At 38.9% G+C, this 16229-nt stretch overlaps 1 protein-coding gene across 1 annotated transcript in view; it reads left to right on the top strand.

Moving 5' to 3' along the window:
- The first annotated feature begins 368 nt into the window (after nucleotides 1-368).
- The window catches only part of glcci1a (glucocorticoid induced 1a), a 42082-nt gene continuing 26221 nt past the window's right edge, over nucleotides 369-16229 (top strand). The window contains exons 1-2 of the mRNA XM_030147360.1: nucleotides 369-1137; nucleotides 10513-10664. Of these exons, the coding sequence (XP_030003220.1) occupies nucleotides 783-1137; nucleotides 10513-10664 (507 nt within the window). The 5' untranslated portion in view covers nucleotides 369-782. The remainder of the gene's footprint in view (nucleotides 1138-10512; nucleotides 10665-16229) is intronic.

Below are 16229 nucleotides of genomic sequence, written 5' to 3'. Positions count from 1 at the left end.
TTGAAGTAGATCTGTAGCTCTGAAATGAACACTCCTTTAAAGTAAATCTCATTCTCTCATTAATTCTCAAAATTTCATCCAAAACTGCATCTTGGAAACAGCCAACCAGCACTTGACACTTAGTAAACTTAGTAAAGTTTCATTACTTTTGTTCTGGGGGCATTTTAATTGCATATCAGTGATGTTAGTATATAATGTTATGCTCTGGTTACAAGTATAGGCCTGATCGTAACACAGGTTAAGGTTCTTTGCATTGGTTCCAACCTCCATACATCCGATGAACACGCAACAGCTCATTGACTTATCCAGGAAGTAGTCGAGGACCAATCAGAAAGTAGTGGTACAGATTTAGTCCCACCCATGGTTTAACCTCGTATGTCAGTAGTTGTTTGACAACTGCTGTCTTGGAAATAGAGGCAGGGGAGACAACAAGGATCAATTTGACAAAGAAGGTGACGGTAACCATTTTGAAGCAGAAAGTTTGGTAAGACTACAAGCGCAAAGCGACTTTAATAACAAGGAGAAGAAGACTTGAAAACTTTGCAGTGTTTTTGTCGCGTCCATCTCAAAAATGTAACGTGAACTCGGTGTGGGACTGGTTCTGGTTGTCGTGAACGAACTTTCGTAACTTTCCAATGTGGAAGGTTTGTTTAAAAAAAAATGTCTAGCTAAAGAGCCTGTGAGCAAACCGAAAAGTCTGGCGATTAGCTAGTTAGCAGAGCTCTGTAGTTTTCCAACTAATACTATTACATAAACAACTTGATCAAGTGGTGAAAGTGATCATGTCAGCAGCATCCGCAGCCGCCAGCAGCTCATCTCAGCGGGTCAAACACAGCGGATCCCCTCCAGCCTCCTGCGCTTCCTGTAGCAACAACACAGCCACGGTCCGGTTGCAGCCTATCCGCGCCACGGTGCCGTACCAGCTTTTGCGTGGAAATCAGCTCAGCCCAACCCGCTCCGCTTCCTCCTCCTTCCCAGTAGCCAAGAGCAACACAGGACCGACGACGTCCCGTTGCTCCAGTCCCGCTAACCCGGGTGGAAGCGCCTCGGACGGCAGGTTGGTCCACTGGCAGAGACTATCACCGCCGGACAGCAGGAGCTCACCAGAACGCAGCCCTTTTTCACCTGTGCCCAAAGGTAATGTCACGGAAATGAAGTTTATGTGTAATGCACACATCATCGTTTTGATAGCTCTGTGCTAAGCTAGGCGGTAGTCTGACTCGTGAGAGGCGACTGCCACGCAAAACTAGCTCAGAAAAACCGACAACTGAAGCATTCCCTCGATGAATGAAGCAGATACGCGTAAAAAACGAAAACCCACAACTTTTCGGAATATGTTCAAGACGCTCTTATATTCGGCATACATATAGTCTACAAATCATTACCTCATATAAATAAAATCTTTACCTTAATTGAACTGGTCGCCTTAGAGCGCCACGTTGTGTTTTGGTAAGGAAAGGCAGCGAAACCACAGTGGAAGCCGTACAAAAACATGAAAAATGTGAGAAATTTCGCACAATTTTGGAATGTAACGTACGCCGAATTGTAAAGCAGACTTTAATTATTTATGTAAGGGTTAAAAGTAATGTTTAGCGTATCTATTGCCTCACTTGTATGCTATACAACATAAAATAGCTAAGTTGTCCATTGCTAGCTGCAATTAGCGGAGCGTTCTGTTGTAGCTCTGATGGAACTACATAGGCGAGATGCTAGGCTAGTTGTTAGCTTTATAATTGGGTCATAACGCATAAAACCGCTATTACTTAACGGTAAATAAACATTTATTAGATACATAACTACTACATTTAACTATATCTACAGCAACCACTGCCCTGTATCCCTTCTAATATGAACAATATTTTTTAGCACATCATAGCTTAGGCTGTTTGGATGTGACATTATTCGGGCGTTACAATAGCGATTTAAACGGAATGGATGATATCAGCAAAAGCATGTGTTTTTACACCATGTTGCTATTATTCTGGTTTCATTAGGTGAATAAGTCACGATGTGGATGCCTGTGCAGTGATGATGCAGCTACTCTGTCGAAGATAAACATGGCTCACCGAGCTACTAGAGAGGATGATTGGTCAGAATCTTCTAATATACCCTGGGCCCTGAAAGCTTAATGCTGTCTTTACATTGTGCTTGTTTATCATCATGAAATGGAAAAAATTACGTCGTCAGCTGGTAGGTCTGTGGCTCCTATAGCAACATTGGGGCCTAGCAGCCTCTGAGACATAAACAGAGCCCTCTGGGCAAGCAGGCCAGCCTCTGCAATTACAAGCATACATGTAAAATACAATAGAAACCTGGATAAATATCTGTCCTGTCACTATCCATAACATCGTGTCCTTGCAAATGCGGGTCCCGACCCAGACACCATAGAGCGGGTGTCATGTCTATTACATGGTTGTAGAGAGGTGTTAGATGTGATGTGTTAGATCTGTCCTGTCATATGATAGGCTAGTCCGAGGAGCACCACTTCACGTTGTGTCTTTTCACTTTTAGGTGCTGTTGCTTGTAGCGGTGGTGTGTCCAAAGCATTTTGATCAGGGTGGTATTAAACAGAGGTGGCACTGAGCATGGCCGACAGGAACCCTGCCAGCAACCCATAAACACACACACAGACAGCTAATTTTTATGTGGATTATATTGGTTTAACGTTGAGAGTTTGAATGGGAACCAGCATTTTTACCCCATAGTAGACTTACAGATAAAAAGCTAGATGAGTAAACTGGCTGGCTGATAGAAAGGTAGGTGGGCGTACTGACATGTGTAGATACTGTTGGAGTCATCAGTTCCTGTGGATATTTTAATACTGTTCTCATCATCCCAAAGCTGTGGCAATTGCAATTTTATGTTTTTAGTACTGTAATGATAGTGTGAAGGATTTCATTGTCTTGCTCAAGGATTTCTCACAGGATCCAGGCCTGTTAAACTTCTTTTTGCTCAGTGTTCCTCTCAGAGTTTTCCAGCCCACACATTCCTATCAGCCCCTTTCTGTGCTCAGGCAGCTGTTTTTAGTGAAAAAGGCTCCGATAAACACAGTGTACAATGGCAGAAAATAGCAGGAAGACACACTTAGCTCTTACCTATCATGAAGGTAGTGGTACTAGCAGTAGTAGAACAGCATTGTTCAAACCTAAAAAGAGAGTGACTATGCAAGTGTAAATTGACTCATAATGTTAATGTCACTCTGGGTTTTCTTGGTTTTAAAATAAGTAACTTATACTAGCATGTTAGTCATCACAGTTTTATAAGGTAATAATATGTCTGATATTGTACTTTAAGCTTTTCATACAGGCCTGAAGTGGCTCAAAAAACAGTAACAGCGTATAAAATGGGTGAAATTTTATTTGCGCAGCATTTATCAAAAAAGCATTTTACGACAACACAAAAAACGGTTACATGTACAGAGATACGAAAGAAGCAGGCAAGGAGAATAAAAGAATAACAGAATAAAAGTCTAAAATATAATCTAAAATATAGTAATACCAAGAGTAGCTTAACTGTTGATGTACTAGTAAGGTTAAATAAGCTGCAAACTTCCATATTGGATGATGAAAATCGACCCTTTTTTATCTTATCAGTCTTCGGCTGTCACGCAAGTGATTTTCTACATTTACTTTGTCCTACAGAATTTTACTTGTCCTTACTGTTGAGCCGTGAGTTCCTATCTTGTAGCCGGATATCTAAGAATAAACACAGACTTTTCTCCCCAGCCTGTAATAATTAATATGATTATCAAACTGGATGTCTGTGCTCTCCTTTGTTGAAGCATCTGGCACTGACAATCTGGACCTAAATTGGATAACCTGTGTGTTTTGACTATGCTTCATCATGACGGCTGTACAGGAGGAACAGTTGATTTCAGGTGTCAGGAACAGTAAAATTTAGTTTTCCTACATTTTGCAATTGGACAAAATTGGAATCAAAATTGTGCCAAAGCTTGAGAAAAGGGAGTTAAATTGGGATGCTGCCCAGCTCTAAATGTAAAGCACTGTTAAAGATACATAAAGCTGTGTTCAAGTGTGTTTGCAACTTTTCACTGGAGCCAAATACGAAAGCTGGTGATTTCACTGATTAGCACTAAGGGAACAACTAATCAGTCGGTGCACCTGCTGTAGTGTTTGGCTGGAATAAACCCTTAGATTAACTTGGCTCTTTTGGGTCAAAGTTCAGTCGTGGCAATATAACTAAATATTAGTGCATCATCAGTTCTGATCATGCACCTGAACACATCACATTCTCTTGTGTGGTCTAGTTTGTTTGTTGTAGTAATATTTTTACCGTGTACCTTACATTTCACATCTTTCCAGCAATCGCAGCAGCAAATTCACCTCATAATCAAGACACATTATACCTGTTAAGATTTAACCTCATAATAATCAAGTATAGTTTTTTCAGCTTCAAGTAACGGAGATAATTGTTGCTAATGCAGAATGACTTATTGCAGAACACAAAGGAGCGTTAGTATGACTGTCAACATTCTAGGAAGTATCTCTAATCTGTAAATGCTAGCTTCGGTAATGGCCATTATTTTTGTTTTCAATACAGCTGATTTATTTATTTTTTTCCATTTTCTATGGCCTATCAGCAACACAGGTAAGAACTATGTTATTAACCCTCCAGTGGTAACTATTCATTGCATCTCATTTTAACTCTTGTATGGTTGTATTACTTGCACCAGTAGACAGGTGCTCAGTTTTTTGGTCAGTGTTATTTATTGCTCCTTGTTTGGAGCAGTGACTCAGAGATGTAATAATGGGCTTATTTGACCATCTCCCACACAGACCCGCCTCAGACAGGGAAAATGGGTTTTCACATTTTTTTCAGTAGCATCTCAATTAAGTGTTTTTGCAGCTGGGATTCATGCACAAGCCCTAATTTATTTGTTTTACATGCACCATGTCTATACCATAGCTATTATGGCAAGCATTGTCTTTGTCTCTTGGCATTTTATTATAGCAATTACAGCAGTTAAACTCGGCTATAAGAGTGCACGTGGCTGTAGTTTGTAACATGTGCTGCCTTTAAATATCAGCTAATTGCACATAAGTAGGCTGCCACAACTTTATTAATACTAGATGCTGTGGATTTTCCACAATGGTTTAATTTTTTTTATTTGCACAATAAAGGATCAGTAATGATTCAATAGTAATAAGCCTTCTAAAAAAAGTAGTTTTTGTGTATGATGTACAATGGCATGTAAAATACCTGATTACTATTCTCTCATGCAGTAGCAGAAATCAGGGCAAGTGATGAGAAGACTAACACTGTATGACATACAGTGGTAATTACATAGAAATGAGATGGAAAACCTGGAAGTTGTACTTTAAATAGAGCCTTCTGAATTATAAATGAGCTCTCAGTGGGAGGGTTACTCTTGCGGTTAAAGATGGTCATATGACTCAAAGTCATGCTGATGACCTTGCTATTACACAGAGGTTTTCAACATCGACTCAATGTAAGCGTGACGTCCAGACAGGCGTGGAGCAACAACAACAAAAACAAGACTTACACACTGTGGTTGCAGAAATGCTACGAGGCCTGCAACACGTCTTGTTCACAGTTGTGTCATTCACAGAAACTGGTGTGCACTGACTGAGTGAGGCAATCTGTTCAGACATTTGTCTGGGTTTTCATAAAATATGAACTTAACACCATCCACTTTTATGTTTTTGCTACTGTAAAGTACAGATTTAAATTACTACCTGAAGTTCTCACTGGCGTCAACAACTAGTAGCAAACTAAGCTTGCATGAAGTTTTTCATTTTTGTCATTTTGTGTTTACAGCTGTTCAGGAACTACACTATCATGTGCATCAAGACACAATTTTTAATGGTACTTTTTTGCATAGGCATGGTAGAATTGTATCTATTTATCTATCTATCTATCTATCTATCTATCTATCTATCTATCTATCTATCTATCTATCTATCTATCTATCTATCTATCTATCTATCTATCTATCTATCTATCTATCTATATCTATCTATCTATCTATCTATCTATCTATCTATCTATCATTTGTTGTTATGGATTTATTCAGCACATAAAGGGTAAAGTAAGTGACTTCAATTACTCCATTGACCTACATAGTACTAAAATAAAGCAACATTGTTAATGGCAAAAATGTCTTTATAATGTGTGTATGTGCAGTAGTGTTTTAATTTTCTGTGTGAAGGGCTCGAGGAGCATCTATATTAGTTTTAACATGAAGGCCAATGCAAACATGACTAAAAGAACAGCTCAGTGAATATCTCTACCACATTTCATGGCAGTTCATGTGCCATGTTCTGCTTCAGAGCGTTCTACACATTGTACTCCCACCTGTTGGTTCTGCACATTTTTTAGCAAAGCCTGGGCTTCCCCTCTAGACTCACTTGTTACACCACCATTTCCTGTTTTTTCTTTTAAATAGCTATTTTTTTTTTGAAAATCAGAACGTGACTTCTCAGGCTTTTAATCATACATGCTTTGGAAAAACTTTAGTGTATACTGCACAGCTGCATACTGAGAATGAAACATGACATTTAGTAAGTAGCTTATGCTGAATAAGCAACATGTCCACCTTATGGTATAGTTAAGGTGGACTGTTCACTGAAAACAATCACAGAGGAAAAGCAAATCAAACTGGGGAGCAGGATAGTCCTTATGGTGTTCTTTGGACCTTGATAAATTATGGTGGTGTCATCAGTAATAATAGGTGCAGAAGGTGCTGCTTGCTACTCACTACAGAAGCATAAGTTCAGGGTGTTAATGTCACACTTCATACTTAGTTTGGATTGCTTTATTATGATGCCTAAATGTAGTCAGTATAAAATAATCAACAATACCTATAGTGAGAATGGGTGTACATTTCAGCTGATGTCTAAACCCACAGTAAGACTTGTCATTGTCCAGCTAAGTTTGTTTGTGGTTTGGTTTGTGAAGCTCTCCAGGGGTTTTCTTCCATGACAGAGTTACTGGGGGAGTAAGGCATTGGCCACTGTTCAAGGTCAGGAATGCATCTTTTTCACTTGACCTCAGAGTGACCTGTGACCACAAATGTTACCAGGGTTGAAACAATGGCTATTCATTGCAATAAAGGTTTTCATAAAAAAGTAATGGCCCATGTCCCATCATCTTTACTCACCAAGACAACAAAACTAAAGGAAATCAAGTGCTGTTCTGGGGTGAATTAAATAAATAAATTGCATCAAACAGAAGGAGAACTAATTCTCATTGACATTTAGTAAAAGTCTAATGTTAACTGGAGATCCTGAAGACTGGGAATGGATTGTGGAAATAAATATTTAAATTTCAGATGTACCCGGCATTATTTGCAATTGTGTCCACTGTTCACATTTTGATCTAGAAAAATACTTTTGTGTTTTCTCATGTAGGACTGCATTCTGGTCTTCTCCTGCTGCTATGATTGCTGCATACTACAGCTGTCATTGCACACTGGGGTCATGTAAGCACAAATGACAGGAAGCAGTGGGACTCTTTCAATCATAGTGGTTTGTTTGAGGCAGCAGGGTCACAAATGTGCTAACCTATTTGACTGGCAACACAATCATTAAAAATTAGTATTTGGTGTGCAAAATAGACCTTATTCACCCCCCAAAGTACCCATAGCCCACATAGCCAGTAGTTTTATGTAGTTTTATTTTCTTGCTTCTGTGCATCTAAAAATCTAACACTGAAGATCTGGTTACTAATCCCTTATTAAAATCAGTTATGTTTACATACATTATACATTTAAATTTAACTGGGGTCTTGAGTTTCTTCGATGAAAGTTAAAGCTTTTGTGACAGTTTTGTAACATCCCAAGTCAAAAATTTGTTGTCCCCCAAGGGTGTACTTTGGGCCCTGCTTGTTTACAGTTTGAAATACAGATGCGGAAAAAAAATATTAAACCATCAAAAGTTATCAAAAACAATGGTTATGCAATCAAGTACTAACTCCTGTGTGTATCGTGACTAACAGAGCCAGAAAAGAAAACATCAAATGCCTAAAAGCAGTGCTTTTGTCAGTACAGTGCCATAGCTATTGATGTAAGAACTTAAGTGGTTTTGGTTATTATCAAGAAAACCATGGAAAATGTCTAGATATCAGCTCTTAAATTGAACTCTTAAGAGCTATTTTTGTTGTTATCATTATATTTGTCCAAACAAATGTTCCTTTAGTTGTAAGTGACTGTATAATGCACCGCATTTTAGCCATGGCCATTACAAAAATGCAATTGAAACAAACTGATTATATTCAGGATATTGTTGGGTACAGGTGTTCATTAAAAGACCTCAGTGTCACTGTTTGTTCAAGTAAAGGATTAACAAGAGAGCAAACCAGTCTTCTTTTGATTAAAAACAAAGTTCCAGGAACCTATGGCAGTATCAAACCCTTGTTGATACTGTAGTACTTTTCATGATGTATTGTCATATAAATAAGTGGTACAGAGCTTTAAGTATCTGCTATGTCTGTGTTTGAGTCAGCCACAGAGTTCCTGGATTTTAGGAAGTACTACTCCTGGAACAAGGACTATGTCACCAGCTAGAACTACCCTACAGGAACTACATTTAGTTCCTTCTTCCTCTGATTCTAAGTTTAGTGTTGTTAAAAGGTTATTAGTCCTTCCTGTAGTGGAATTAGTGACTGTTTACTCACATGCCACTGTGGCCTGATTTGTGTCCATACACCATGTGTAGGATGATTATGAGCAATTTTACATCTTGTTTGAAAGATGAAAGTCATCCTGTCAGCAGATGTGTAGATCCTGAAGTTCAGGGAAGTATACAGCATGGATACCACATGATACGCAAAGAGGGAGAGGATTATTCTTCTTGTTGTACAACTGTTTGGTACCTCATGGAGCTACTTAACATACTTGGAAGATCAGAGGCAGGTCTAAATTAGTCCTCCGAGTGTTCTTGTAATCCTGTGGATTTATAGCAAGTGACCCAGCCCTCTACCTTGTTTAATGGGATTCTCTATTGTTAGAGCAGAAGTCAAGACCCCAGATTACAACAGGTATATTTGCCAGGTGAGGTATCATCATGAGCACGCACAGTGTAAGCTGATTGTTTTCTTTGTACTCTTCCTCGGAGTGGAACCGCTCAGTAATGATATGGAATGATATGATATGATATGGAAATGTAGCCATATATTTTTACAGCATGAAATGGCATTACACTTCCCTTTTTTGTACTTGCTCTACCCATTAACAGCTTGTTCTGCATTCACCTTTAGTTACTGAGGAGGTAAACTTTTTCACCCTGGATGTACTCGTTTACATGGCTCAGTTTATTAGCATGTTATGTACACAACTACCAAGTATTATATTTATTATATATTTTGTATTATATTTAAGACTCAAGGTTTAATATTATAATAAAGTAGTGTGCAAGAATGATAAAAATGAGCTACAAGTAGCTTTTTCAGCTAAAACGGCTAAAGTTAGCATGACAGCTTAGTTAGCTAAAGCTGGAGAGGAGCTGGTGTTTGTGCAGAAAAAGAACTGAAAATTTTGATTCTAAATTAGTTTTCCTGTCATTGTATGTAGTATTTTGTCACTGTGTACCAACTGGTTTGATGAATTTAAACTTTTTCAGAAAATAATGTTGTTTTTGTGGCTGTGGTACATGCTCTCTTAAAACCTTATACAAAAGGTAATACAAAGATAGAGTTGTTTGTGTGTGTAATATTTCTGCTTTTAGAATATACAGACAACAAGAAGTTAATGTTTTTCAACTGAAGTGATAGTATGCAGATATTTGGTTCAACTACTCAACATGCCTGTTCTAAGTAACAAATTTCAATTCTCCAGTTAACAGTGTCTTACAGTAGGATGATTCAGGTGTCTAGTTTCTGAAACCTGTCCTGGTTTGTCGACATTGTACAGTCTGTAGCATGCTGTTTGCCTTCCAGGTTTCTGCCTTTCACTTTCAAAGGGCTGAGTGTACTCTTTACAGCCTCCATGGTGTTGACACAGATATGGGCCCATAAAGATGGACCTCGGTTTTGTAAAGCTACACAGGCAGGAGGGTGTAAATATTACTGTTTCCACTGTGGAAACACAGTATTAGTGGCTGTATTGTCAGTGAAAACACAAGCTCCTGTCCCAGTTTTTAGTTAAGGTTTTTAGCAACCCAAATTATATCGTTATTCAGGTAGAGATCTTATCCCTACATGGCACTGAAAGTGAACTGTAACAAAAGCCTTTTAGTTTGACTGCATTTTATGTTCTAAGACAATGCATAAAGACATCGTATGCGTGTCACATTTGTTTGTATGGATAAGTCCTGAGTGAGCTGCAAATTCAGGTAAAAACGTCTCTTGCTACAGACGGTACATTGATCTTTCCACATTAAAGAAGTGGAATAATGGAACTGTCAAATACGAGTGACTGTCCTGAAGTAAAATAGCGAGTAACTCTTTGCACATGAGTTCCCACATGGCTAAATCCTTTTGGCTGATTCCAAGTGCATTAATCTGAACCTCTCTCTTCTCTTTTCATCTCTGCAGTTGAAAGGACAAAGTCTCAGCAGGTGCGGAGCTCAGGGGCCATTCGTCGAACTTCCTCCCTGGGCACTATCACTGGGCCCTACCTCACTGGGCAGTGGCCTCGTGACCCCCATGTGCACTACCCATCTTGTATGAAAGATAAATCCACACAGGTAAGCGCCCGCTGTCCCTTTATGTATCACGCTGCATCCGCTCTCCTGCAGAGATGAAGTCATTTGGCATTTTACTGAGAGAGTAAACAGAGGGACTCGTGTATTCATCAGTATTTTGGACTATTTTGGTCGTGTTTTAACTCCAGTTGCTAATCAGATTCCACACACACTGGTTTAAAGTAAAGAACTTACTGTGATGCACATGCAAAAAGAGTAAAATCAGTTCTGTTAGCAGGAGTGTTGAAAATTTGTTAAACCTTAAGAATGTTTTTCATAAATTTGACTGAAAACATAGACTAGATTTCCAGGGAGGTCCTAAAGCTATATACAGGGAAACCACAAAACATTTATTTATCATGGAAGGGGATCCAGTCTTAGAATTGTGTTTGTCAAATGTATGTGAACCCGTGTTATACATTTTAGTTTTATGCAGGGAATCTGTTGTTTTGTTCTGGCCTGGATTTAACTAAGCAAATAGTTCAGATCTTTCCATTGATTACTGCAGCTACAACAAGTTCTTCAACTCTAAATGATTTAGTGAGTAGATTCTCATTTATTAAACAACCATCAGTTTGATAAAGAGCCTAAAGATTGGACTATGTTTCAATGGAATATGTCATGTGGTCACATGAGTCCAGATTGACCCTGTTCCAGAGTGATGGGTGCATCAGGATAAGAACAGAGGCAGATGAAATGATTACCCATCATGCCTAGTGCTACAGTACAAGCCTGTGGGGACAGTGTTATGATCTAGGGTTGATTCAGTTGATCAGATTCAGGTTCAGAATGATTAGAATCAGATTTATTCCCCAAATTTTTCTCCAAAAAATTATGGAAATAAGTAGTACACATCATAAGCGTATTGAAACAATGCCACAGCAAATACAGTATGTGACTTAATCAAAGATAATCAATGAAATATTAGTGTGTGGGACATTTTTGGGCTGTGCGTTGTATTTCAGTATTGCAGAATCACATATACAGTGACATATTATGAGTAGAAGCAGGCCCCAAACCTCTAATTTACGCCATAATTATATCCCTGAAACTGAGTTTCGGGGATAAAGTAGTTTTACCCCGAACGCTGCCACCGGATATCCTTTGTATGAATGTAATAAGTAGGACAGATTTTGTTGGATTTCTTATCCCTTGATAACCAAATAGGGGACCCCAAGTGGAAGAACTCTATCGATTTCAGCTTCTCTATGAGTATTATAAGTCATCCAAATGGGGGCGCTTTAGTTGAAAATAATTTTTTTGGACATAAATCAAGCAATAATAGACCAAATGAGATCAAATTTGGTTCATATTGATTGTCTTACAAATCTCCATTTTCTCGCTACCATCCTGAGTTCATATGGTGTCCTTTTCATTCACTAGGTGGAGTTTTGTGGGAAAAATCGGTTCTCTGACCATTATTCTGCCACTATCAGGTCGATCAAGCTCAAATTGAGTTCATATCAATTGTGTAACAGTTATCGTGGATACAGTACAGGCCAAAAGTTTGGACACACCTTCTCATTCTTCGCATTTTCTTTATTTTCATGACTATTTACTTTGTAGATTCTCACTGAAGGCATCAAAACTATGAATGAACACATGTGGAATTATGTACTTAACAAAAAAGTGTGAAATAACTGAAAACATCTCTTATATTCTAGTTTCTTCAAAGTAGCCACCCTTAGCTCTGATGACTGCCTTGCACACCCTTGGCATTCTCTTGATGAGCATCAAGAGGTAGTCACCTGAAATGGTTTTCACTTCATAGCTGTGCCTTGTCAGGGTTACTTAGTGGAATTTCTTGCCTTATTGATGGGGTTGGGACCATCAGTTGTGTTGTGCAGAAGTCAGGTTGATGCACAGCTGACAGCCCTATTGGACAACTGTTAGAATACATATTATGGCGAGAACCAATCAGTTAAGTAAAGACAAACGAGTGGCCATCATTACTTTAAGAAATGAAGGTCAGTCAGTCTAGAAAATTTCAAAAACTTTGAATGTGTCCCCAAGTGCAGTTGCAAAAACCATCAAGCGCTCCAACGAAACTGGCTCACATGAGGACCGCCCCAGGAAAGGAAGACCAAGAGTCACCTCTGATGCTGAAGATAAGTTCATCTGAGTCACCAGCCTCAGAAATCGCAAATTAACAGCAGCTCAGATTAGAGACCAGATGAATACCACACAGAGCTCTAGCAGCAGACACATCTCTACAACAACTGTTAAGAGGAGACTGCGTGAATCAGGCCTTCATGGTCAAATAGCTGCTAGGAAACCACTGCTCAGGAGAGGCAACAAACAGAAGAGATTTATTTGGGCCAAGAAACCCAAGGAATGGACATTAGACCAGTGGAAATCTGTGCTTTGGTCTGATGAGTCCAAATTTGAGATCTTTGGATCCAACCGCCGTGTCTTTGTGCGACGCAGAAAAGGTGAACGGATGGATGCTACATGCCTGGTTCCCACCGTGAAGCATGGAGGGGGAGGTGTGATGGTGTGGGGGTGCTTTGCTGGTGACGCTGTTGGGGATTTATTCAAGACTGAAGGCAACCTGAATCAGCATGGCTACCACAGCATCCTGAAGTGACATGCCATTCCATCCGGTTTGCGTTTAGTTGGACCATCATTTATGTTTCAACAGGACAATGACCCCAAACACACCTCCAGGCTGTGTGAGGGATATTTGACCAAGAAGGAGAGTGATGGAGTGCTGCGCCAGATGACCTGGCCTCCACAGTCACCGGACCTGAACCCAATCAAGATGGTTTGGGGTGAGCTGGACCGCAGAGTGAAGGCAAAAGGGCCAACAAGTGCTAAGCATCTCTGGGAACTTCTTCAAGACTGTTAGGAAACCATTTCAGGTGACTACCTCTTGAAGCTCATCAAGAGAATGCCAAGAGTGTGCGAAACAGTCATCAGAGCTAAGGGTGGCTACTTTGAAGAAACTAGAATATAAGAGATGTTTTCAGTTATTTCACACTTTTTTGTTAAGTACATAATTCCACATGTGTTCATTCATAGTTTTGATGCCTTCAGTGAGAATCTACAAAGTAAATAGTCATGAAAATAAAGAAAATGCAAAGAATGAGAAGGTGTGTCCAAACTTTTGGCCTGTACTGTATATTTATATATATCAGAGGATTGGGGGGATTTTGGGGATATACACTTGCTGTTGGCCCCTGACAGCGTAAGCCTCATTAACATTTAATTTTGAAATGTATTATTAAAAAATATATGTGCCTACACATGTCCTCACCCTCAGTGCACTCAAACAACCTCGAAGACCCTGGAGTTTCCATAAACCTTCAGTTTGCCACATCTGTGTCAACATGGCTGATAATAGTTGATGAGATGTGTGTTAAAAGATGCTCAGATTTAATGAATCTTTTGTGTCTTTTTGAAATTGAGAACCATACATTTAAGGCCTTTCAAAATAAAGGCTTCTTCTGTCCAACTCTGTGAACACTGGCACTAGCTAGTACTAGTACTAGCTCATCACTCATTGATGGATTTGGATTGTGTCAAGGTGCTTCCTTGTCAGTCAGCTTTAATGTCCATCTTGAATGAGGCAGGCTTTTTAAGGAGCTAAATTCACTTATTTAACTCAAATATAATGATTAGTTTCTATAGTTGGTGTTTGCTCTCAACGAAACAGTAATTCTGAAGACATGAAACACTTCATAAAAGCCTTATTCCATATCAGGGAATCCTTTCAGATCCATTTGGCAGATACAGTGTGAACTATCTTTAGTTAGCTAACCCACTAACACGAGCTAGTGCCTCATTCTCATTTGTGTAAGAATTGTACTTTATCAGCTTTCTCCACTTCCTCAGCTCTTTATTAGCACACGTAAAGTGATAACAGGATGTGTTTTATGGACTTGCAGATGTAGTACTACATAAATGGACCTTGAAGTGTATAGTGACGTCATGGTTTAACAACTAAATAACCTGTCTCATCATCATTTTTTAATTCTATTTAGTACATTACATAAACTGTAATACTATGTAAAAAAACAAAAGCAAAACACAATTCTAGCGACATTATTCTTTTTATGTGTGAGAGAGAGGCAGAGATGGCTGATACATCATTTATATCATGCTAAAATAATAATTTGACTTACTGAAATGTAATGTAAAGTACTTGTAGGCTATAAGCATTTCAGTTCTTAATGCGTTGCACTGTTGTCTCTTTACTGGTTATGTCTTAAACTATATTACCAGGCCCATTTTCTACCATTCAGCATTCACACGTAATATAGTAACATTACATTTCCGACTGTAAGTGGTCATTAGAGCCTTTGTAAAAACGGTAGAGCTGCACCCCTGGGGTCTGCCATGAGTGGATGATCTTCGTCATCATCTTCAGTTTCACCATCTGCAGCCGGAGCCATTAGAGAACTGTGTGAATCACCACTATGAGTCTGTGTAGGTCACACATTTACCAGGCATAATAAGTATTGAGAGAGTTTTAATGGTAAAGTAAAAGTTGTCGGTTTATCATATTGCCTAGAGTCCAGACTGCCAGGGTTTATGTCTGAGCCAAAGCTGTAGTAGTGTGTGGTATTAGTTTCTTTTTGTTTCCTGTGTGTAGTAATACTGTATGTCATTCTTAATTTGTCCCACTCCTTCCTGCCTACTGATCCTCTCACACTGTCACTCCTCAGATGTCCCCACACACAACACACACTCGTGCATATACATCCTGTTTCTTCCTGGTTATGTGACATTTCCCACCTACGCACGTCTGGATCTTCAAAGGCCAGGCGACCTCTGTGCTCTTAGCTTACAGTTTATTATTAAATACAGAATCTGTGTGTAGTGCTCCACTGTGACACACCTGGAAATCGTGGATGGGTTTCTGTTTTACTTTTCTGCGATTGTTTTTTTTTTTTTTAAACCCATAAAGACCCAGTGCTACTTTTGTGGCAGTTCACAAATGAATTTTTCTCTATATTTGCTCTTTCTTAAGTGATTTATCACCATTTATTATAATATTATCCTCTGTATTTTGCATTTTTCAATGTCAGTCATGTATTTTCCTATATTTAATTCACTGATCATGTAGATGTTCATAAAAGCTCAGGTTAAAGTTTAGGGTTATTATATCAGAAACAGAGAAAACTGAAGTAAAAGTGACTTTTTCAGTACAATCTATCATTAACTGAACACAAAACAAGTGTCTCCATCCACTGTCATTTATCAAACTCCATGGGTTTTACTGGTGAGTCAATGTCATAGAAGATGACAGTGTTTTCGCGTTCACTATGGAGCCTCTGAACGTCCAAATGGGTCATATCTGATGACCATGAAAAGATGACAAACTGCATTTTACACCAATTATTTACATGTATTGATAGGATTAGTGGATCAAGGGCTATTAAATAGTTTAGATCAGTAGATGGGTTTGGTTGCCAGTTTGGGTCTTTATTGGTTAACCTGCATGCAGTGAAATTCTTATCAGAGAATATTGGTCTATTCAAACACCCATAAACACTTTAGAACCATCTGTTTGCTCGGTTCTAAATCAGTTGATAAGTGAGTAAACGTAGGGCTTTTACTTTTGGT

The sequence above is a fragment of the Sphaeramia orbicularis genome, chromosome 11, assembly GCF_902148855.1.
Source record: "Sphaeramia orbicularis chromosome 11, fSphaOr1.1, whole genome shotgun sequence".
Classification (NCBI taxonomy): domain Eukaryota; kingdom Metazoa; phylum Chordata; class Actinopteri; order Kurtiformes; family Apogonidae; genus Sphaeramia; species Sphaeramia orbicularis.
This window is presented reverse-complemented; position numbering and strand designations above follow the sequence as displayed.